Source organism: Diplodia seriata (genome assembly GCF_021436955.1).
Source record: "Diplodia seriata strain FDS-637 chromosome Unknown scaffold_5, whole genome shotgun sequence".
In the NCBI taxonomy this organism is placed as follows: domain Eukaryota; kingdom Fungi; phylum Ascomycota; class Dothideomycetes; order Botryosphaeriales; family Botryosphaeriaceae; genus Diplodia; species Diplodia seriata.
In genome coordinates, this window is record NW_027117312.1 from 1,892,378 (window position 1) to 1,915,435 (window position 23,058).

The window sequence follows — 23,058 nt, forward strand, 5'->3', positions numbered from 1 at the left end:
CCACCAATCGCAGTCAGCCTTGCCTTGTCCTGTTTCGGCACAAGACCCGCCAAGGCACGCCCCGCCGCTTCCGCCCAGCGACACCTTCCGCGCCCGCGCGCGCGTGCCTCGCCTTTCCTGCCTTCTAGACGCGCCGAACTTTCGCTGCCTGCCGCCTTGCCGCCCGAACCGTCACCCCCACCCCGACACACCCGTCAACCCAGCCAAACAACTCGCCCTTACATCCACCATGTTCAACTGGGCCAAGCAACAGTCAGTCACCTTGCTCCGCGCACCTGCGCCCCAAATGCTCACTCTGTAGGCTCGCCAACGTCGCCGGCACCCAGGAGCCCATCTATGGCCCCGAGGCCATCCAGCCTGTTACCAAGCAGGCCGCCGAGACGCCCTACACCGAGCTTCAGAAAAATGACCTGAAATGGGTTGCTATGGACTCGACCTGCGTCGAGACGCAGACGTTCTACCTTACCGCCGACAGCGGTCACCTCGCCATGGTCCAGGTCATATACAGCAATGTAGCGTGAGCAACGTCCTGCGCTTGCCCTTGATTAGGAACTAACCACGCCGCTTCCAGAGGCATCCGAACCACCTGCCAGTTTAACTGCAAGATCTTCTACCAGGACGGCGGTAAGACGCCGCACCTGTGGTCCTCCGACCCGCTCAACAACCAGCGCTTCGACGACGCCAAGCTCAACTTCTACGCCGACAACTGCTCCGTCGAACTCTCTCCCGATGGCTCCTCGTACACGATCAAGTCGTCGACCAATAAGCAAAGCGTTGTGAGCTTGAAGTTTACCAAGACCGCCCCCGGTTTCGTCGTGGGCAAGAACGGTTCGAGCTACTTCGGTACCGACCCTGCAAACCCTTGGGGCTCGATGAGACACGCCTTCTGGCCCCGGTGCAAGGTCGAGGGCAGCATCTTGACCAAGGCCGGCGAGGTCGACTTCGCCGGCAGGGGCTTCTTCGTGCACGCTCTGCAGGGCATGAAGCCACATCACGCAGGTGAGAATATCGCGATCGGCGCACCTTCGGCCACCTCCGAGCTAACCTTGACTACAGCCGCTCGTTGGAACTTTGTCAACTTCCAGTCGCCTACCTACTCTGCCGTCATGATGGAGTACGTCACCCCTCCTTCGTACGGCTCGACTGTTGTCAGCGTTGGCGGCATCGCGACCGAAGGCGGGCTCATTTTCGGCGGAGCAAAGAACACTGCAATCCACACGGAGAAGAAGCAGGACACGGACAACGACTGGCCCGAGCCTGTCTCTGCATCGTACCTTTGGGACGGCAAGACTGCGGACGGAAAGGATGTTCATGCGGAGCTCACCGGTTCCCTTGGGCCGCGTGTGGATCGCGTTGACGTCATGGCAGAGGTCCCGGGTTTCGTCAAGGCTATTGTTGCCAGCGCGGCCGGCACCAAGCCTTACATCTACCAGTACATCCCCAAGCTGACTCTGAAGATCAAGGTCGGCGATGAGGAGAAGACTGAGGAGGGTACTCTCTTCACCGAGGCTACCTTCATTTCGTGAGCTCTCTAAGGGGCATTTGATGTTTCAGTGTGGTGTCTTGCCCCTCTACTAATGTCACTGGGGGCGGCTTGACGAGGAACTCCGCTCACCCATCTTTCAGTTCACTTTCCAGGTTTGGAAAGACAGGGTACACTAGAAGCGTGTGACTGTTGCATACTCACTCGCTACTTGCATTGCATTCCCTCTCGATTGGATTAGTGCCATGGGAGGCACGAATATCATATCATTTTAATCGATTAGATTCGCACGAAGCTGGACGTTTGGCGTGAGCTCACCAGCACTAATGAATGGAAAGATCCCTCAAGACAAGCTTGCTCTCCGGTGCCATAGTTTCCCACTCCTCAAGCCATGCATATCTTGTGGCTCAGATTTCCCTCACAGTCGCCTGCCGAGCTTTTCCAGCGACTTGACATTACCTATTTGGGCTGCGCCAACCATAGCTCTACGTAAACATCGCTTTCGCCCTGCGCAAACCATTTCACTCACGGGTTCTCTTCACGCGTCGAATGACCCACCGAGCCCTGGGAGAAATTGTTGAGCAGTCATACGTCGACTCTGTACCTATCAGCCGAAGAAAGGGGGCGAAAGTCACGAGCTATCTCATGGGCTCTCACGTCCCGAATCGGACCATGGAATCGCGCCATGCGCTGATATGCGCCGACTATAGCGCTACCATTGCCCCCACCGCCTCTTCCCATCTCTTAATTCGGTAGCGCCTTCGCATAATAAACAAGTTCGGCGCTATTTGCAATTTTATCCATCTGACATGGTTTGCAAAAAAAAAAAAAAAAGAACCTCTTCATTGCCACTTTGTGGTTTCCGTATGCCGTTTTAGATGGGGCCGTCCTGTATGTATGTATGTCAGGCCCCCCACACGCGCGCTATCGGGCGGTCCCGATGATCTTCTTCCCCTTCCCTTTCCCCTCCCCCACCCCATGATGCGTAAGTAACTAGGGTTCTTGGCCTCCTTGTCTTGTCTTGGTGCGTGTGGGGAAGGAAAGAGGCGGCGAATGACGAGAGGGTTCATGAGTCGCGGGCAAACGACATGAATCGGGGGAGGCGAGATGGTTAAATTGCACAGATGACGTCGGAGGCGGATGAGGGATAAAAGAGAGAAGAGGGGGGGAGGGAGGGGTTGCTTGAGAGGGTAGGTGTATTACTTGCTTACTAGAAGAAGATATGAAAAGGCGGGAAAGTATCGGGGATGGTGGTTTGGGAGCTTGCGGTAGGAGGAGGGAGACCGCAAGGGGCGGGACCTCCTCATAGCTTACCGCCTGTTCTGTCCTGTTCTGGTGACAATAATGTGTCGGCGTACGATCAAACGGCAGTCGTGCGTGGTAAAGTGGACGAGTACAAAGAGAGCATGTGCGTCACTTCATGTGTAGCCTCTAACGGCGATTAGGTTTCACAAAAACACCACCAACCACAGCTTATCACCTTACGACGTAGTTGAGCGAATTCGACACACTACATTTTCGAGCAATTCTACCGGTAGTTACTGGAGTTGTCTGCTTTGCAATGTATGAAAGTGACCTCGCAGTCGGGTCGAGCACGAGTTACGGGCTCATCTAAATGATCACTGTGGCGGGGTATGGAATCCTCATCATCGATTCAGCGTCTGCATGTCTACCACATCAACAGCGAAGCCAAGCCAAGGCGAGAAGTCCACAAGACCTCGAAAGGCCCTCCTTTAACCATCCACCTACACGTCCGCCACGGCCAACAATCCCACCCACGGCTTCAACTTGATCTTCCCCTCCGTCGCCAGGCCCTCGGGCTTCTCCTTGTCATAATTCCACGCCGCCCACGACTTCACCTTCGCCTCCGCGGGGATCTCCCACTCCACCTCGCTCCCCGAAAAGTTCAGGATCGTAACGAACGCCTCCTTCTCGCTCCACCGCTTGTACGCGAAGACGGCCTCGTGCGGGGCGCCCAGGGTCGAGAAGTCGCCGTACACGAAGACGTCCTTGTGCTTCTTGCGGTTGTCGAGAGCGCGCCGCCAGAACTGGTGGACCGACAGCTGGTTGTCGGACGCCGGGTCGTGCGCGAGCTGCCGCTCGGCGTTGACGCTGGGGTGGTCGTCGTTGACGCGCATCCACGGCTGCGCCCCGGGCTTCAGGTTGGGCGAGAAGCCGCCGTGTGGGCCGGACGTCCATTGCATCGGCGTGCGGGCATGGTCGCGTGCTTTGCGCTGCATGACGTGGCGCGCCTCGGCGAGTTTGGAGGCATCGTTGGGGTGCATGGTGTTCATCCTGGGGGTGTGGGGTGTGAGCGGTCGTGGAAGATGCGAAGGGGGTTGATGATGGGGGTTGAGGGGATATGCTGCTACTCACTTCTTCCAGTAGTTGATGGTCTCGATGTCCTTGTACTCGGCCGGCTCCCATTCCGGCGGGACGTTTCTCATGCCGAGCTCCTCGCCCTGGTAGACGTAGAGCGTGCCAGAGAGGGTCGTCTGCATCAGGCAGAGCATCTTGGCGCCGAGCTCCCTCCACTGGTCGCTGTCGTCGGTGTAGCGTGAGACGCTGCGCGGCTGGTCGTGGTTCTCGATGAAGACGGAGTTCCAACCGTCGCGTTCGATCATGAGCCGCTGTAGCCGGTTCACGATGCGGCGCAGGTCGCGGGCGTCCCACGGATGCAGGGCCAGCTTGAAGCCGAGATCGGGCACGTTGTCGATGTCGACAATGTCGAAGGAGAAGATCATTCGCAGCTCGTTCTCCTTCGCACCGACACCCCGGATGATCTCATCTTCGTCACGCACGAAAGGCATCTCGCCTACGGTAATGGTGTCATAGTGAGATAGGACCTTCTCGTGGATCTCTTTCAAGTACTCATGCATGCGCGGGCCGTTGGCGAAGAATTGGTTTCCCGGCTGGAACTGGTGGCCTGGCGTCTTAGTTGGCGCATCTGGGAATGTCTGCACCTTTGAGATGTGGTTGATGACATCCATACGGAAGCCACAAGCGCCCTTGTCCAACCAAAAGCGGAGCACATCATGCACGGCCTCGCGTACAGCCTCGCACTCCCAGTTGAGATCCGGCTGCTCAGGCGTGAAAAGAGCAAGGTAGTACTCTTGAGTCTTCTCATCCCAGGTCCATGCGGAATTGCCCTCACCGAGGAGCATGGCCCAGTTGTTGGGAGGTTGCCGGTTGCCGTTCTCATCGAACTTGGGAGCCCTCCAGATGTACCAGTCACGGTGAGGGTCCGTCTTGGAAGAGCGAGACTTGAGGAACCAGGGGTGCTGATCAGGCAGTTAGCAATCTTTCCACCATGTTTGAACGGGGCTCTTTTCGAGGCTTGAAGTCAATTGGCGAGAGCAGGGGAACCAAAAGCTCCAGATTTTGCTTTGAGTATTTAGTCGAGTTCCACTTACCTGATCAGAAGTGTGATTGACGACCAAGTCAGCCATAAACTTCATGTCACGCTTTTTCAGCTCGGCGATGAGTTCATCAACATCGCCAAGGGTGCCGTAGCTGGGGTCGATATCTTTGTAGTCGGACTGGCATTTATGTCAAATTCTGACCTGATATCCCAAGGGGTTCTGGGGGTAATTACGACGTCGTATCCCATGTCCGCCTGGGGGGATTTGAAGATGGGAGACGACCAAACAATATCAACTGCACGTCAAGTTCAATCAGCTTTTGACTCAGCAACAAAAACAGGCCATTGTGGTCTAACCTCCCAAGTCCTTCAGGTAGTCAAGCTTCGCGGTGATTCCCTTGATGTCGCCCCAGCCATCGCCGTTGAGATCGTAGAACGAAGCCGGGTAGATCTTATTTCATCAGCATCGGAGAGATAATGCTGCTTGAAAAGAAGACGTACTTGGTAGACGACGGCCTCCTTCCACCAAGCTTGCTTGTCCGTTCCGGTCGCCATCTTGATACGCAATTGCAGAGGAGCTGGGAAGATTGAGCGTCGGCTGGCTGCGGAGGTGGGAGGTCAGCAGGCGGTTGAACGAAGGAGTCGTCGAGCAGCAACAGCTGGTGTGGAGGGGCAGAACACCCTGATCTGCAGCTGCTTTTTTGAACGTGTCAAGACGGAGGGGTAGTTTGAGCGTTGCGCAAACAGCTCCACCGAACAACAGCTCATGCAGCTACCTAGTTGGCTGGCTATGAGGTCATCGCTCCTGTACCTTACGGCCCGCGAAACCTTCTGCACACAGCTGTAGTACGCTGTCACCCAGCGCGCATGCTGACTGGGCCATTCGGACAGCTCGATCCGACATTGATCCAATGAGAGCAGACGAGCGCGTCGAGACGATATCTATGTTTGGGGGACAAGCCCCACCGCGTGCGTGGGGCAACCACGGCGCAGGAGGCCTCTCCGCCTTGCGCCCGCTCTTCTGCCGTCGACACCCGTTTTTCTACAACACACAACGGCAGTCAGTTCCCCTCAGCTTCATGGAACAACTCCCATTGACGCATCGCCACCTCGATCGCAGATACTACCGCAACTTGGGTGCATGCTCTGCCGGGGATGGTCTAGCTAGCCCCGTTATTTGAAGCAAGCCTTGCGTCTTCCAACACAGACGTAGCAGTCCTCATCCCCCATCATCGTTTGTTAAAAGGCTGGTGTCCCAACCGGGAATGCCTCGGCGTCGGGCTTCTGGCCATAATGCAGCAGGAGTTGGAGAGGCTTCGCGTCAGGTTCAGCCGTAAGTATCGAGGGTCGGAAAAGTAGCTCTCGACAAAGCTATGGTGGCAGAACTCATGTGTCCCGAATAGTTTATGGTAGCTCAGAATGACGATGATGCTGTTCAGTCGCGTTCCACTCTCAACGGGCTTATCGCGAGGAATCCGTCGAATTCTCTTCGATGGCGGAATGCGCAGCAGACGTGCTCAGGGCGCCAGCTCGATGGCATGAGATATCATCCTCCTCGGCCCCAGGTCCCGAGTGACGTACAACACGGCAATGCGGAGGTGAAGCAAAGGCCATATCGAACGTACGGATTTCGGCCGAGCATCGACACATATATTGCGAGTTCCTGCAAGCGATTGCTCTAGACCTGCGCAAATAAAGACACATGACTGCGTGGCCCCATGTTCTCGCAGGAGGCATTTTCGGGGAGCGGAGGGAGGCAGCCCACAACACGCGAGATCGGCATCTCACTCCACACACCACATCTGTGCCCATTCGCATCTTCCTCTGCCCTGACGCCGCGCCGGTCCCTGACGCCCCGTGGCTTGCCTCATGCTTCTTCAAGGGTTCGAGACACGGTTTGACACCTGCGTGTCTTGCTCCAGAGCCGACACCGGCAACCCCGCGCCGCGCCCTGTCCCGGAATGCCACCTCAGCCCAGCCCTTCTTGACTGACTGCTAGCAACGAACAGACAGTTCAATTGGCCGAGAAAAGAGCGGGCGAGGAGTCCCCTCCCCCAAACTCGTTCCCCGACTCGGGACCGGGCGGGCCACCACGGCACCTCTCCGCTTTTCGCAATTGCCAGAGCTTCAGCTGCACCTCCTCATCATCACTGCTGTGTCGTCATCGGGCCTCCTCCTCCCCCCGAGAGGGCCGAATAGCCGCAGGGAAGAGCGGTAGGCCATCAACGCGACACCATGCACGCACCAGCAGAGCAAGGCGCCTAATGCAGCCGGTGCCTGATGAAGTAGGCCGCGGGAATAGGTGTCGTGTGAGCTTCGCAACGGTGGGCCCCGTTTTGCTTGCGTTGCCCGCCCGGGTCCCAGAAGATACGTATCGTGCAGCTACATGAACGGAGCCATGCAGGTTTCGGCACGCGGGCAGCCAAAGCAACGAGCGGGGCGCCTTCTCGATTAGCATGCAGTTTAGCTGAGCCCCCCTAGCAACGACAATCGCCAGCGATGATCGAGAGAGGCGTGGAAGCGCACGACTGCGGGGGTTGGTGTCGCGTTAGCGCTCCCTTGCATCCGCTGGTTGCGTAGGTCCTCTCAGTAGTCGCGGCGGGCTGTAGCGCGTGCATGGAGAGCGTTGGGGTGCCACATTTCGGCTGTCTGAATGCGAGCTCCCGGCGCACCAAAGCACATCTACAGCTTCGAAGAGACCAATGGCGGGGGGCTGCAGGGCGTTGACGACTCACGGCTGGCAGCGGTGACGGCAGCGCGCAGCGCAGGAGAGACAGAGGGGAGCCAACGAGCGGAGGGCAGGAGCAACCCAAGAGCTTTCCCCGCATTCCGGGCTTGCGAGCAGCGGCGTCATGGACCACCCCAGCTTTTCTGGCAACAAAGAAAGCCAATGGCAGCCGGCCGTGGCGCGGTGCCCGTGGCCCAAGCTCCCCTGCGCGATGGACGCTGATTCGCCGCGAGCGCGCGCATTGGCGCCGTTGCGTGGTGTGGTGTGAGCAGCAGCGTGAGCATCACGTCGAAACCGCTGCCCGGGCCTCCGCTGCCCGCATCGGGGCCGCCGCCCTGGGGTGAGAGCCCGGGGGCGGCACCCAGCCCCCAGGCCCGAAGCCATGGTGATCTGGCGAGTGGCATGGTCAATTGGCTTGCACGCGGGTCAGGTGCTCGTCTCCTCATCCCAAGACCTTGTTGCACCAAAGAAAGCCCGCATCCCGCCAGACCCCGCGCCGCGCCTATATTGAGCCTGCCTCGCCCTGTCTTCTGCCCTTCCTTCTCTCCTCACACAACTCCTCTGTGTACTCAACCACTCATCGTATTGAACTGCTTTCCTTCTGCAACCACCCACCCGGTTCAGATCCTCACTGCAACACCAACCATGTCTGCCGATACCGTACCACTCTCCAAGGTCGACTCCGCCGTCGAGGAGGGCGGCACTCTCGACGACTCCAAGATCAAGCACAGAAGAAAGAGCTCCTCAGCACCCGGCGTCAACAACATTCTCGACCTTGGTGAGTCTCTCACTGACCCTCGACTCGCCATCGACAGCCCTCTCTCCACCGAACAGGCTGAGGCATCAACCGACAGAGAGCTGACAGCCCACTGCAGAGAAGGAAGGCGTAGAACTGCAAATAGCACCGGAGACTCAGAAGCTGAACTGGTAAGCATGAACCCGCAGCGATCCGGCCTCACCCCCCTCCTTCACACTTCGTCTTTGTCCGACCGACCCCGCACCATCAAGGCTGAGCTGATTCGTTCCCGCCACGCAGGAAGCTCAACACGTCACCAGCAACGCTGGAAGAGTGGAAGGATGCGCTGAAAAAGCCGCTCGTCCTCCCCATGGTCAAGAAGATTGACCTGCACTTCCCGCTCGGCCTCGAGGTCACCGCACGGAACCTGAAGGGCGTGACCATCAAGGACGCGTTAGATGCCATCTACAAGCAGTTCAAGAAGAAGGTAGCTTGGCTCCACCTCCCCCTCCCACCCCGCTTTTCGACCACAACAAGAGCTAACACCTGACAAGGCTGACGACGAACTCGACAACCCCGTCCTCGCCGGCTTCGAGTGGGACCGCGAAGAGTGCTACACGCGCTTCATCGTGCACCAGAAGAAGGAAGGCGCGCCGATGCCGTCGTCGAAGAAGTCGAAGAAGAAGAAGGAGGAGGCCGGCGAAGCCGCCTAAGGGAAAGCGAACATCCCCCCGCTTTCTCCTGTTGGGGCTGCAATGCGCAAACCTGTCAATCGGAACAGGGGAGGGGAGAACAAACCACCCATTCAGCGCTCTGGTCGCTGCTACCACTACTACTGTATTACTTCGGATAATTTTTCTTCGCTCATTGGCACAACCTTTTTACATTCAATCAAGGCGTGATGGGGGGGACGGGATCGGGTCGAGGGTTAGGTAACGGAGGCAATGATGGAAACGATCTGGCTACGAGACTTCTTCTCTCTGACCACGGTCAGCAAACAACAAACTTCCATTCATTATTCTACTCATTCTTCCTGACATTTTTTGCTTCTCTCTCTCTGTTGTCGTCGTCGTCCATGTGGAGTGTTCGTGGTGTGATGTCTTTCCCTTTTAAGCTTCATGCACGCTTTCACAGCTCTAGCGAAAAGGACCCACATGGCGCCCTTGACCCCCGGCTGACGCTGCCAAGTGCTTCCTGGTCACGGCACCGTTCATCCTCTGTTGCGCACACTGACGAGACACCTACTTCGAGAGCGACTTTCCCACAAGTCTTTGCAGAATCCAGCATCTCGTCATCAGACTTGGGGGATAATCTCGCAATAAAAGGTCGGGAGAAAAAAATGAAGACTAACCGCTGATGAATTGCGATGCACAGGGGAGCAAAAGTTTCGCGACATGCGCATACACTCGGGTGCACAAGATCTCCATTGTGAGAAACGAAATCGATTCATCGCTGCTGAACTGCTAGGGAATCTAAAGGAGGCGGTTCATTTCCCTCCCCTTCGCAAAGCAAGCGACAGCGGTGTCCTTGTCGCTACACCACTGATAAATAGGGACTGACGGAGATCAAATCTCCATCCAACCGAACACTCCGCACCGCGATGATCGAAGCTCCCGCACTCGGAAATCTTGATCTGTAGAATAACCAGCATTAGCACAGATCCAGATGATAGACTGGAAGTGTATAAGGCATCGGGGTTTGGTTTCGAATCAGGCAAGGATTTCTCGTATAAGAACCTTGCGGCATGCTAATCCGCAGCAAAAAGAGTACAAGTCTTTCTAGGACTGGTGCCAGCGAGTGTCTCATCAGGCGAAACAGGAAATTGCGGTGAAGGGTGGACAAGGGAAATAGTTGATGTCTTACCTTTTGATGTGAAAGAGGGTGGACAATCCGGACCTTTGAGAACCGGAATGCCAACTTCTTAGAAGAAAGCGTCTCGAATCTATCTCCAAGCGAATCGTATTAGCAAATCTGCTCCCACACGCTGGAAATGTGAATGTCTTGTAGATAAGAATCAAGAAGATCAGAAGGAAGGCAACGGAAATATCCACACGGTTTTGCGCTCTCGGTGGTATACTGATAGATTTACATCCGAAATGCTTCATCATAGAAAGATTCAGGCGGGTGCGGGGAAAAGAGATTGAGATGACAGGAACAGGTTAAGCTTACCTTTTGAGCTGGAAGGGAGATGGGAAGACTTCGCTGCCCGACTGCTTCCCTAGGTCACTCGGTGCCCTTGATTCGCCCTGAAGTCATGCCACCGCTCTCTGGGCGATGCCCCTCTTCCCCTCCCTGGAAGCCCCGAAAGTTCCCGTTGCCCGCGCCTTGCGCCACAATTGAGGCTGTTGGCGGCCGGTAATGGTTTCCGATCCGAAGAGATTGGCGCTTCTTTGAGGGCCGCTCGCGTCCGGTTGCCGAAGTCGTTCGTTAGTCCCTATTCTCCGGCGTAGAACCTGCGTCTTCAAGGTTCCTGAGTAATCGTAGCGAGAATGGCGCTGGTGGGCGAAACAATGACTGTCTGTTAGTCCATCTAGTCTTCAAGGGGAGTCAATGCTTAAGAATGCTGGTTGGTCAATATCAAATGAACACTCGTGTACTCCCTGAATACCTATCCGCCCGTGGCACAGGGGGTCAGAGAAAAGAAGAAATTTTTCAGCATTTCTTGAAGTGCTATTAGGTTTCTTAGACCTATTTTCCCCTCATAATGCCGTGTTGCCGTTTTCGCTGAAAAATGGCGCCAACCCCCGTGAAGAACCCCCGCTCCGTAAATCGAGTTTACTCCTCTTGAATGTTGCCCCTCTCCGAGACGTACAGACCGTCCAAGAACTACGCTGCATGTTAGCGCTGCGGCCAGGTGGACGCGTGGGAGTGCCTCCACTTACCTTACGGATATCCTTGTTCCTCACACGGCAGATCTGCTGGATGTCTGCGGCGCTCTGGGAAACGTTCTCGATGTCGTTACCGGTGATCAGGAGCTCATCCTTGACGTTCTTCGACGCCTCGACGTCGACACCGGGGTGCATCACGACCCTGCGGACGAACTTCTCGCCCAAGAAGTTACTGCATCCCATGTCAGCCCACTTAGCCCACGCTCAATTTTCCCGCGTCCTTCGCCTTCAGCCGTTTTGTTCCACATACCGGATCTCAACCTCGAACAGGCCGGTCTCGTTGTTCTTGTCGATGTTGACGTTGATGGGGAAATGGGCGTAGACGTAGCGCATCTTGTACTTGAAGCCCTTGGTGACACCGATGATCAAGTTGTTGATGATGGTGCGGACGGTACGGAGGGTGGCGATGCTCTTGCGGATGCCATGGTGGAGCTCAATGTTGATGACGTTCTTCTTGGGGTGGGTGAAAGAAACCGCGAGATGGCCAAGGTCCTTGGTGAGCTTGCCTGGAGGCCATCGTCAATTCTCTGCTCGGTTCGCCATTGCGCGCGGATGGTGCATACCGCGGGGACCCTCAACGGTGACAACCCTCGTCTTGATGCCGACCTTGACTGCAGTTCGCGACAGTTCGTTAGCCCGGCTTCGTGCGTCTCGATTTTGTCGCTGGCGCGCGCAAGCGGTTGTGGGTACTCACCACCCTCGGGGATGGTCAGCGACTCGGAGCTGTGGATGTACTTCATTTTGAGTCGATTGGCGGAGTGTCCTGGGGGTCGTCGTCGTCGGTCGTCGTCGCTACCTGCCCGTCACGACTTTCGTGGAATTTCTGGTGGGAGAGGCCGATCCAGCATAAGCGAGCCGACCGGTTTTTCCGCGCCGTTTCCGCTCGCGCCCGCCTCACGCACGTGATGCACAATTTCGTTTCCTGCGCGTCACCTACCAGTCAGACTGCCAGACTTTTGCTTGTCGCCTTGCTCTCGCACACCTGGTCGAGACTGTTCCAGCTTCCATCGAACTGCATCCACGCTCAAGCATTCGCCACCGGCCAACCAACAAGATGCCCAAAACTCCAGGTTACTTTCGAGAGTTGTCATTACTTCAACCCGCAGCCTTTACTCATCATGCAATACACTCAGGATATTCATAAGTTCCATTGAAGCTACTAGTTCCCGTATTGGCAAAGTCCAATTCTTTCCAGTCGCGTTCCACGCTCACAACTAATATTCGCTACAAGAGTCTAACACGTCGACTTCAAACCGCACTCAGAGTGCCATAGTTCTCATACGGATCATCGTTATACTTCTCATGCTCCTTGGCGTCTGAGCCGATGCTCGATATGCGGCCTGCACTGGTCTTCAGAGGGCCCCTGCGGGCATCCACGATAGGATAGCAGTGCACCTTCTCGCCGGCTTTGACGCCCAGGGCCTCGTTGTCCTTTTCCAATGTGAGCGGGACCGTTGTCGCGCCTGCACGACACGTTAGCGTGACCGAAGTCGAAGGTCAGTAAATTGCAATAAGCTCACCAAGACCGCGAGGGTGCGAGTTGACGTAGATGCCCTCCCAGTTGCCGGCCGGGCAGCGGAACACCTCGTGCCAGATACTTATGTGCTTCAGCTTATCCAAGTTCTTGTTCCACCAGTTCCAGGCTTCGCGGTGCAGAGGATCGTGAGCAAACTTGTGGAGACCCCTAAGGCAGATATCAGCATTGAGATTTCCAGAAGTGCGGTTGGGCCTTGGCCTACTCGACGTTCTCAAAAAACATGACCGTCATGGTCTCACTGTTGGTTGCGGTCTCGCCGGCGGTCATGTAGGACGTTACTCCCAGGATGCCGTATTCCTCCGCGCGCTCTGATGCGGTTGTCAATACCCGGGCTTTGGCCAAGTGATATATGTAGCGGCTTACTCTCGCAGTCCTTGACCAAGCCGTCGAAAAAGTCCCCAAGCTCCTTACCACCAGGCGCAAACATTCCGAGAGGACTTTGCAACCATTAGCAAACCGCGTCCGCGCTTTGAATGTTTCCCTAATACTTACTGGTTGTTCCTGGCACCGATGTGGAAGACGACAAGGTCCTTGTTGGCAGGCTTGCCGCCGTACTTGCCCTCGGCGTCTGGGTAGTGAATAGCAAACTTGTTAAAGATGACGTCTTCCATTGCTGGATTCGACCTCCAGCCTTTCGTCATGAGAGCAGCATCGACGATGCGGTAGAAGAGGAGGGAGAAGGCGGGCACGAATGCGATGCGGCCGCCGACGAGGAAAAGCAGGCATTGCAGACAGCCACCCAGAGCAAGCCATGACGAGACTGTGAGCTGGTCGCGAATGAACTGTAGATGGGGTGTCAGATATGCATCTTGGGGAATGCATTTCGAGAATGACCGGCTCGAGAGAAAGTGTCTACGTACCCCGACCAAGTTCACCGGCAACCCCCATGCTTTCCTCTTACCAGCGGAGACATGCGATGATTCCGGCCGCTGATGCGCCGGCTTCTTGAGTGGGACGTATTGGGCCATTGTCGTTTCACGCAGATTCTGATGACAAGTCTGGCGAAAGGGACGGTCAACTGAAAGCTGCGTTGTTGAGGTTGAAAATGTGGAGTGGACCGAACTGCCCCGCAAAGCCTGGAATGTCCAACGCGACGCCCAGCTCAACTCCACGGCGAAGCCTACTTATAAAGGTGGAAATGTTGCAGCCTATCCTGAGACCTTGCGCGATCCTTCACAAGGGTCGGAGCGATTAACGGTGCAATGGGATGCCGCCAAAGTTGCTCCGCTCTCCAGATGGCGGGGCGCCAGCTTAGATCAGGCGGTCGCTGATTCGTGCTGTAGCTTCCGGCTCTAGCCAAGTTGCGGAAAACGAAGGGGGGCGTAAGCCTTCAGCATGTTCCCGAAACAGACACAATACGCGCGCGGGCGGGCGGTGCAACGTTTCGCTTCGCTACACTGCGTGGCTGGGGAATTAGCGAGAGAAGCTGTTTCCTGATACGCGAGCCGGGCAAAAGCAATTCGCCATTATTATTCGCACTCAGAGATGGGCCGCGTGAGATTTTAGTCTGACACCTATGGGGCTTGATGCTGACGGGCTTAGAGTTACGCCGCTCGTTTTTGGCGCTCAAGGAGATCGCCAGCGTGGATGACCGCCCGAATGTTAATCAGTCGCCTATTCATTGCTCTGATCAGATAATCGTATCATCCCGGTCGGTTGTGGTTAGGTAAAGTAAGCTTCACCACAAAGAATTGCATAGGGCGATTGCCAGTCGCTTTGACGTGTGCTCGGGATCGTGCACGATGTACTGTTCTCGTTACAACCTAACGGCCGGCGCGGAGGGATGGTCTCCCCGACCGGCTTAGCTCCGAAAGGCTTCCATACGGAGTGGAGACATGTCCCTCAAGCCGTCGTCATTCCCAAGATAGTGCCTTGGGCATTGAAACCTTTACTCATACACTGATGAAGGCCAGGTGCAGCGCGGCCTGTACCAATGTGTCATTATTCAGATAATCCATATCATTTGTAAATGCAAGTACAAGTAACGAAGAGGTGAGAGTCTATATATGCTAACGCTGCAGGTAAGGGGAGAGAATATGACAAGTCTAAATGTGCCAGAAAAAAGAATAAAATCATCTCATGCGTGCCTGATTCCACCATTGCACCTCCAACTCTTCCTTCCTTACTCCAATTGCCGGTCCACTTCTTACTCCGTCACCTCTGAACCGATGCCACCGTCTTTCACCTTTTCCCCCTTCGCCCTCTTCTCCAGCAGGAATTCAAACCTTTCCTTCATCATCGCCACACCGCCACGGTCGAACCGGCTGCGCAGGCTATCCCACGTCATCTGCTGAATCTTCTCCGCGCGCGGGAACATCTTCCTCTCGTACGCCCAAGCCGCGGCGTCCAAGTCCTCGCGGTCCGCGACGATCGCCTCGGCCAGCTCCATGGCGTCCCACATGGCCGCGTTCACGCCCTCGCCCGCAAACGGCGTCATCAGATGCGCCGAGTCGCCCAGCAGCGTGAAGCCGCGCTGGTGCGGCCACCTGACGCCGACGGGCAGCATGTACAGCGGGCGGGGGATGATGTCGCCCTGCTCCCACGCGTCCATGACGGCCGTCAGCTTCTGCGGCCACTCCCCGAACTCGACGTCCTTGAGGAACTGCTTCGCCGCCTCGCGGTCCGTCCAGTCGACGCCGCAGTCCCGGATCCACGTCTCGGGCTTGCGCATGAAGGCGTAGCAGCGGATGCTGCGGTCGCCCTGGCGCTGGCTGCCCAGGCACCGGCCCTCCTCGTCGCCAAAGGCAAAGTACGAGCCGTCACCAATAATAGCCGACAGCTCCGGGTGCGTGCGGTCCGGCCCGTGCAGCCACCACTCCAGGCCCGAGACGCCCGAGTAGAAGGGCGGCACGGTGCTGACGAGCTGGCGCACCTTGGACCACGCGCCCTCGGCGCCGACGACGAGGTCGAAGCCGCGCTCCGTCGTGTGCTCGAAGTGGAGGGTGCCATCGGCCTCGACGCGCCGCAGGCTGTGCCCCCAGCGGACGTAATCGGCCGGCAGCGAGTCGAGCAGCATTTGACGGAGGATGGGGCGGTCGATCTCGGGCCGGCCCGTGTCGATGCCTTTGACGTTGATGTGCTCCTGGCCGAATCTGTCCGTCAGGATGATGGCTTCGCCATCGTAGCGGGCGTGCTTTTGGAATTCGTCGAAGAGGTTTGCTTCTTGAAGGGCTTTCTGGCCGGAGTGTTCGTGGAGGTCGAGGGAGCCGCCTGCGGTGTGGCGGAACTTTCGATCAGGGTCCTTCTCGAATATCGTGGTGGGGATGCCGTTGACGTGAAGAATGCGTGCTAGAGTCAGGCCGCCGGGACCGGCGCCGATGATGGCAATCTTTGGTGATGACATTCTGTAGTGATGGACTGGATCGGGGTGTATGATATGCTGTTTTCCGAAAGAGTAATTGGAAGGAGATATAAGTGTAGGAAGGTATTTGAGGGTTCTTGAGGAGAAGTGCTGGTTGATGATGTTCATGAAGAGCGGCCTGCAGTGCTACTTATACTTACACATATTCTTACCTGCGCAGTACCGAAGGAAGCATGGCCACGGCCATCGCCACGAATCCATACCACGCTGCGCAGGTACGTACGGGGATAAGCTTCGTCATCTTGTTAGGGCAGGAGCGCAATGCTTGTACGGCTACAGGAGAAAGCTTGGTACCCTTGGTGCCTAAACGCAACTAGTAGGCGGGTCATTTTGACTGGAGCGCATCAATAGCGACCGCGTAGCTCGGTGGTGGCACAGTGCTGTTGTTGGTCGTTGCCTTGGATTTCGGTACGCGAAAGGGACGAGGAAGCCGAGAGCGAGGCACAAGTCGTGCATAATCCTGCATAACCTTGCACAACACCCCCGACTCGGCACCGCTGTTTCAGCACCGCTGCATCGCCCCGTATCACTGCAGCCCGGCGGCACTGCATCATCGGGCAGACTTAGAATAGCAGGAATTCGTTGCTGTGGCTGGGTCGCAAGTATTCGGTTGAAGCTCTGTTCTGGTGTCCGTCTGCGTCCGATCTTTGCCGGCGAGCTAGCGCCGCAAACCTTTCCTAAACAAGCCTGCCCGTCATCACGAGGGTTTCTTTGAAAGCGAGTCCTCTGCATTCAAAATATAGACTCCACCTTTGATGTATACATAGTCCAGGCTATTGGTCCCGGTTTTATGATATTGTTGCATCCATCAGCAGCCAAGACTCTGGGTCTTCCTGGTGCAACATGACGAATGGTGTTATGAAGGATGTGCCATAGCTCTTCATTGATACTGCGTGCCTTTTCAAACAGATATTTCCATCATACACGTTGTCTTTCCTTACCGTACCAATTCCCTCCGCGTGACTCCAACAGAATGCTTTCCACAATACCCAAACAGTGACCGTTCCTCCCAAGTACCTTTTAGCCTGTGTGTACTAAATGCAATACGATAATATAATGTAGAACAGCCACGAGATCCATCCAGTCAACTCAAACGAAACTGGCAATCCCCCTAGTCGTCCCAGATCGCCTTCTTCGCCTCCTCTTCCCTGTTCTTCGCATTCGCCGCCTCCTCCCTCTCCTTCTCCCGCCTCTTGCGCTCCTTCTCGCGCATGACGCGATCGTACTCCCTCTCCTCATCCGTCCGCTTCGGCGCCCTCATGCCCAGCCCGGCCGCAATCATCCGCGACGCCGCCGACGTCGTCTTCTCCGGCCGGCGCGCGGGACCGCCGTCCGAATTTGCGTTGGGCGTCGGCATCGACGCGGCGGCGGCGCGCTGCTGCTGCTGCCTCTGCTGCGCGGCGGCGAAGCGGGCGTCGATGGTGCTGGCGTGGCCGCCGTCGAACTGCGGCGACGCGGGCGTGGGCGGCGGCGCCAGCGGGCCCTCGGTGCCGCCGCCGCCGACGTGCTTGTTCAGGACGCTGACGGGCGAGGTGGTGCTGCCGCCGTCGAGCTCCGTCTCGGTGCCCGAGCCTTCCGAGTCGGACGCCGCCTCGTCCTCCCACGACTCGGCGACGGCCTTCCTCGCGGGCTTGTTCTTCGACGGCAGCTTTGTGGTGCCGGCGCCGGGCGATGTCGAGGGCGACGGGCTGGTCGAGGAGGTGGAGATCTTGAGGTTGTTGAGGGAAGCTTCGAGCTCTGCGGACGAGGTGGGTGTTAGCTGTGCCGCCGTTGTCGCTGGCGCTGGCGATGCAGCCATTGAGGAGGATTGGACGCACCTCCTGATGAGATGGCGGATGACATTTTGGCGACTCGGATAGGAGGTTGGCAAGCTCTCGTGGTGGTGTTGGTGGCCTGAGGAAGTAGTACAGAAGACGGGTTGAGCGGGGAACAGCGAGCGTCTAGCTGCAGCAAAAGAAGCTGGCAAGTGAAATTTGTACAGGTGAAAGTGCGAATCAGTGGAATCCCGGGAACAGGAGGCAGTGTCCGGGCAAGGCGATCGCAAGCTTCCAGACTTTAAGGCGGCGTGCGCTATTGATAGATGTCACTTCCCGGTGAGGGCAGCAGCTTGCGCAGCTTCCGCGACTACGCGGCGATCACCGCGATTCCTCCGCGTGGGGGAGCCCTGCCGCAAGTCCATCACCAGCAAGGCACATGCAGGGCCGAGGCCTGCCAGTCCACAAAAAGGGGCAGCGGCCACCACTTCTCATGCGCGGCGGGGTACCGTGCTGTGCTGCTGCAGCATTGCGTGAGACCCGAGGGCCGATGTCGCGTTGGATGCATGCACTCCACCACCCAGCTTATTCCCCGGCCGTATCTCCGTCGAGCTTCGCGCATTATAGACCATAGACTCCGCTTCTCGGCTCCTCGGCAAGACGTTGTCCTCGCGCTTTCGTTGCACTTCTGAACATTCATTTTCTGGAGCTTGGGCGCACAAGAGCAAGATCCTGGGCAGTCCACGATGCTGTCTCATCGCTTCTCATCAATGACGTCGTGTACCCTCTCGACTTCACGAGCCATACATCTCGCACGCAGCTCTTCCTTGCGCGCTTCGTTCTCAACTACTCCATCGAGGCATTCTTACGATGATACAATCCAAAACTTGAAAATTGGCCGGCACACGCGAGTCATCTTCCAGGGTTTTACCGGCCGCCAGGCCACGGCCAACGCCAAAGAGTCTCTCGCGTGGGGCACTAATATCGTGGGTGGTGTCAAGCCAGGAAGCGAAGGGGAGCACTTGGGGCTCCCGGTTCTTCCAAGCGTACGGGCGGCGCAGGAGAAACTGAAGCCAGATGCCACCGGCATCTATGTTGCGGCACACCAGGCCGCGCCAGCCATTGAGGAGGCCATTGAGGCCGAAATCCCGCTGATCGTGGCCGTTGCCGAGCATATTCCCTTGCACGACATCTTGAGGGTACAAAAGCCAGTCCTTGTTCGGATCCGCGGCCGTCTGCTGACTGTTCACAGATACATTCTATGCTCAAGACTCAGTCAAAATCGCGACTCGTGGGCGCCAATGCCCCAGGCATCATCTCGGCCATCGGACGCTGCCGCATTGGGTTCCAGCCACTGCCCTGCTTTTCTCCGGGCCACGTCGGTGTAGTTGCCAAGTCAGGGACTCTGAGCTATGAGACCGTTGCCGCCCTCACCCGTGCGGGACTCGGCCAGAGTCTTTGCATTTCGATGGGCGGTGACGTCATTGCGGGCACCAGTTTCGTAGACGCTCTCAACGTATTCGAGCATGATTCGGACACCGAAGGAATCATCGTGGTCGGTGAGGTCGGCGGCCGTGCCGAGGAGGAGGCGGCAGAGTGGATTAAGGAGTACAGAAAGCGCACCGCCAAGCCAAAGTAGGCCCCAATGTCTCCAATAAGCATTGCTAGATTACTAACATGGACGAAGGCCAATTGCTGCCCTCGTTGGCGGTAAGCTTGCCCCGGCCGACCGGGTGATGGGCCATGCAGGTGCGTGGCCTGCTCCTGGAGAGAATCTGGCCGAAGTCAAGGCTCAATTGCTCGAGAATGCTGGTGCGGTGATGGTAGACCATCCAGCCAAGTTCGGTAATGTGATGAAGGGACTCCTCGCCGAGAGCGGCAGAAACATCCAAAACACTGTAGGATACACCAAGACAAAAAAAAAAAAAGGCGTGGATCTGGTGTCAATATGCTCACGCATTGCCATAGCAATCTTCAGCCGGCCAACAGCGCGGCTACCACACTTCCCACCGCCCACGCTTACCCTCAGCAACACCTACCCCCAAGCCTGGCAACCTCCAAAGGCGTAGCCTCCATCTGAACGCCTCCCAATCATCATCCCTCCTCTCCGAGCACGGCATCGAAACCACCCGCGAGGCGAACTCCAACGAAGACCCCCGCTACGCCAGCATAACCGTCGACCGCACCGCCCGCTCCCCGGCCTTCGTCGTCTCCTCCACCACGCACCCCCGCCACATCCACGCCCGAGCCCGCTACATCCCGTTCGACTACCGCACGGGGCCCACGCAGGAGACCCTCTCGCGCGCCCTCGAGCAGCTGCACATGGACGCCGCGCCGCCGGGCGCCAAAGCCGCGACGCACCGGCTCCTCGAGACGCTCTGGACGCTCTTCCGCAAGTACGAAGGCGTCGGCCTCTCGACGCACCTCGCCGTCGCCGCCGACGCCGACGCGCTGCTGACCTACAGTCCCGCCTTCACCTTCGACGACGCCGCCTTCCGCTCCTGCAACCGCCACGCCTCCCTGCACGCGCTGCGCGACACCGGCCCCGAGGCCATCGACCCGGACGAGCTCGGCGCCGAAAGCGCGGGCATCGTGTACGTCAAGCTGGGCCTCGAGTCCGCCGACCCGTCCGCCCACAACATCGGCACCCTCGTCAACGGCGCGGGGCTCGCCATGAACACGGTCGACGCGCTCGCGCTGCCGCCGCACCACGGCCGCGCCGCAAACTTCCTCGACACGGGCGGCAAGGCCACGGCCGCCACCGTCAAGCGCGGCTTCGAGCTGCTGCTCGCCGACGCCCGCGTGCGCGTCGTCTTCGTCAACATTTTCGGCGGCCTGACGCTGGTCGACATGATCGCCGACGGCATCCTACTCGCGTTCCGCGAGCTGGGGCTCGAGGGGAGGGGGTTACCCGTCGTCGTGCGGCTGCGCGGCACGAACGAGGCCGAGGGCCAGCGGATCCTGGCCGAGAGCGGGCTGAAGGTTTTTGCGTACGACGATTTTGACGAGGCGGCGGCGAAGTGCGTGGAATTGGCGAGGGAGAGGGGCTGAGGGGGGCTTTTTTTTTTTTTTCAATGCCTGTGAGTTGAGGTGCTGGCAATAATAGTCGATCTGCTTGTCGTTGATCGTCTTGGATTTGCTTGTAAATGCGTAGAGTTTAGCAGATATATCAAGAGGCAGAAGTGTTGTATCTTTTGAGACCATTAGGAGCCTTAAACCTCGCAGCATGATAATGGGCTATACCGGTGATTGTGAGTGTACCTGAAAGGGCCCATTGGCCAATAGCATCATGCCCAGGATTGCATGGATTTGCGAACGATGCCCGAACAAAACCTGCACGCACGTGACGCACAACCCGTTAAGTACCCAACAAGGCTGTGCCTCGGGTTTACCGCCCAATTGCCATTGACTTTCTAATATGTATTCGCGAAAGGGAACAATATAGCGGGGGTACTACTGAAGTAGTAGTCAATAGTGCAGCAAATGGGGGTTTGAGAGTAAACTTGCAATCAGAGCATCCTGCATCGTCGTATCTGTAGCTGTCGGCCGAGCGAAGGGTCGTCATCTATGATACACGAGAACCCTCCAAGTGCAGAAAAAGGAAAAAGAAAACCCGGTATGACGCCCAGCGCGCCCAAGAGATGCTCTTGTCCTTGCCTGAAACTCGCCGAAAGTTTGTGTGGTATCCCGTCATTTCCGCCCATCGATCCGCGTCATGTACTCGTGAACACCGCTTTGTCTGTCGTAAAGGACGCGTGAAAGTGACATGTCGAACTGTCGCCCCACGGCGTCAGTGTCGTGGAGTGACGATCAGCAGGCACCTCCGATCTGCTCTTGGTGCACCTCGAGGGTGTCGCCATCTTGCATTTCGAGCTGTACAGAGAGAGCGTGTGTTAGCGTGAAGAGTGCTTGCAGACGCGCCGCCATTGGTGGAGTGTAGTGCGGAAGCGTGACAGAAATTCAGAGCTGGTCTAGCCGTAAGAGCTCGGGTGTTCTGTAGTTGCGCCACTTCCTCCAGGCGGCAGGTCATGTGTCAAATCGGCTCCCACTCACAGTTTCCGGGTTGTCAGTCGCGTTGACGCGCTGACCGTCGAAAAGGAAGCGGACGCTAGCCGGGGACTTGCCCTGGCGCTCGCAGAAAGCATCCATGAGTTTCTTAAGCTGAGTTGTCCTCTTGATCTTAAAGAAGACCTCGTTGTTGTTGTCCGTCACCTTAATGTTCAGGTGCTCGGACTGGCCGGCGTCTTGCTTGGGGGAGCCGTTGTCCGACATTTCGGTTCTTGTGATGAGAAGTCGCTAATGAGCGCGTGGGGAGGAGTTGCAGAGCCTGTGTCGCGGTGGATTAGCACCCGGTGTTTGGATGTAACGGCGGTGGCGAGAGGCGCGCAGGTGAGGAGCAGGTCTTGGGACAGCGGGCGACGCGATTGAGCGCGATACGGATCGCCGGCGGCGGTGAGGCAAGCGGAGAGGCTGCGTAAGCGACGGTGATGGTTTGGGCTCAGACTCACCGGGTGTTGGATGCACAGGAGCGACGCAGCGCGAAACACGCGTAGAGGTTGTCTGGTGGAGAGGGAGGAAGAGTTGCCGCGGGAAGGAAGATGAAGGTGTAGGGTTTGGTGGGGTTACCTCTGGAAAGCCGAGCCGATGGCGCAGAGAAGCCGTGGAAGCCTCGTCTTGCGTCACGCAGGGCAAGAGGCAAACACGGCAGCTTGAGTGTCCTCCATTCACTGAGCCTCATTCTTCCCGCGCGCCACGGTTGAGCTGGCTGCATTTGGCATCTCTGAACAATGGTACACACAAATCTCGATTTTTGCAACGCCTTTCCCGCATCCTTTGCTGAAACACCGCCAGGGCAAACTTGAGCAAGACCTCACGACGAACCCGCCGTGCCATCCCAGAGCATGTGCTATACAAGGTGGATTGCCGAGCCTCACACAGCCACGGAGTCGTCGTTGATGCAGGACCAGATTGCCTACAAAAGTCGGGCTACAAGGAAGAGAAATGCCAGCGGCAGGTACATGGTCTCGTGACAACTCCGTAGACAATCATTGACCGCACTCCAGATTGATGCGCTGTACGAGTGCTGCAACGCGTTCTACCAAAGAAACGGCGATGACGCAAGTTGCGTGAGCTGCCCCAAAGCGCCGCTACTCAGGTACTTCGCCCTGGCCGACTACGAAGGCGCCTCGGCTGATGCCTCCCAGGTTGAA

The 23,058-nt window shown here is 57.3% G+C and overlaps 9 protein-coding genes across 9 annotated transcripts; 3 read left to right on the forward strand and 6 right to left on the reverse strand.

The window, feature by feature from the left end:
- Positions 1-229: 229 nt before the first annotated feature.
- On the forward strand, positions 230-1,526 carry SVF1 (putative cell survival pathways protein; the record flags this gene model as incomplete). Its single annotated transcript, XM_066777007.1, has 3 exons — positions 230-252; positions 302-517; positions 572-1,526. The coding sequence occupies 3 exons, from the start codon at positions 230-232 to the stop codon at positions 1,524-1,526; spliced, it is 1,194 nt and encodes a 397-aa protein (XP_066632849.1).
- A 1,702-nt stretch (positions 1,527-3,228) lies between these two features.
- Positions 3,229-5,399, reverse strand: SLS55_005561 (uncharacterized protein; the record flags this gene model as incomplete). The annotated part of the gene is made up of 6 exons (XM_066777008.1): positions 3,229-3,778; positions 3,860-4,764; positions 4,897-5,022; positions 5,079-5,140; positions 5,202-5,295; positions 5,346-5,399. The coding sequence occupies 6 exons, from the start codon at positions 5,397-5,399 to the stop codon at positions 3,229-3,231; spliced, it is 1,791 nt and encodes a 596-aa protein (XP_066632850.1).
- Positions 5,400-8,217: 2,818 nt separating this feature from the next.
- Positions 8,218-9,021, forward strand: SLS55_005562 (uncharacterized protein; the record flags this gene model as incomplete). Its single annotated transcript, XM_066777009.1, has 4 exons — positions 8,218-8,350; positions 8,448-8,499; positions 8,609-8,795; positions 8,863-9,021. 4 exons carry the CDS (start codon positions 8,218-8,220, stop codon positions 9,019-9,021), a joined length of 531 nt encoding a protein of 176 aa, XP_066632851.1.
- Positions 9,022-11,083: 2,062 nt separating this feature from the next.
- On the reverse strand, positions 11,084-11,936 carry RPL9B (60S ribosomal protein uL6; the record flags this gene model as incomplete). Its single annotated transcript, XM_066777010.1, has 5 exons — positions 11,084-11,134; positions 11,191-11,368; positions 11,447-11,702; positions 11,760-11,807; positions 11,891-11,936. The coding sequence occupies 5 exons, from the start codon at positions 11,934-11,936 to the stop codon at positions 11,084-11,086; spliced, it is 579 nt and encodes a 192-aa protein (XP_066632852.1).
- A 508-nt stretch (positions 11,937-12,444) lies between these two features.
- SLS55_005564 (uncharacterized protein) lies at positions 12,445-13,701 on the reverse strand (the record flags this gene model as incomplete). The annotated part of the gene is made up of 6 exons (XM_066777011.1): positions 12,445-12,659; positions 12,717-12,880; positions 12,936-13,041; positions 13,097-13,170; positions 13,226-13,515; positions 13,594-13,701. 6 exons carry the CDS (start codon positions 13,699-13,701, stop codon positions 12,445-12,447), a joined length of 957 nt encoding a protein of 318 aa, XP_066632853.1.
- A 1,178-nt stretch (positions 13,702-14,879) lies between these two features.
- SLS55_005565 (uncharacterized protein) lies at positions 14,880-16,076 on the reverse strand (the record flags this gene model as incomplete). Its single annotated transcript, XM_066777012.1, has 1 exon — positions 14,880-16,076. One exon carries the CDS (start codon positions 16,074-16,076, stop codon positions 14,880-14,882), a length of 1,197 nt encoding a protein of 398 aa, XP_066632854.1.
- Positions 16,077-17,205: 1,129 nt separating this feature from the next.
- SLS55_005566 (uncharacterized protein) lies at positions 17,206-17,936 on the reverse strand (the record flags this gene model as incomplete). Its single annotated transcript, XM_066777013.1, has 2 exons — positions 17,206-17,831; positions 17,912-17,936. 2 exons carry the CDS (start codon positions 17,934-17,936, stop codon positions 17,206-17,208), a joined length of 651 nt encoding a protein of 216 aa, XP_066632855.1.
- A 682-nt stretch (positions 17,937-18,618) lies between these two features.
- SLS55_005567 (uncharacterized protein) lies at positions 18,619-20,899 on the forward strand (the record flags this gene model as incomplete). Its single annotated transcript, XM_066777014.1, has 4 exons — positions 18,619-19,047; positions 19,101-19,483; positions 19,536-19,671; positions 19,817-20,899. The coding sequence occupies 4 exons, from the start codon at positions 18,619-18,621 to the stop codon at positions 20,897-20,899; spliced, it is 2,031 nt and encodes a 676-aa protein (XP_066632856.1).
- Positions 20,900-21,658: 759 nt separating this feature from the next.
- On the reverse strand, positions 21,659-22,120 carry SMT3 (SUMO protein smt3; the record flags this gene model as incomplete). The annotated part of the gene is made up of 2 exons (XM_066777015.1): positions 21,659-21,721; positions 21,902-22,120. The coding sequence occupies 2 exons, from the start codon at positions 22,118-22,120 to the stop codon at positions 21,659-21,661; spliced, it is 282 nt and encodes a 93-aa protein (XP_066632857.1).
- Positions 22,121-23,058: the final 938 nt, after the last annotated feature.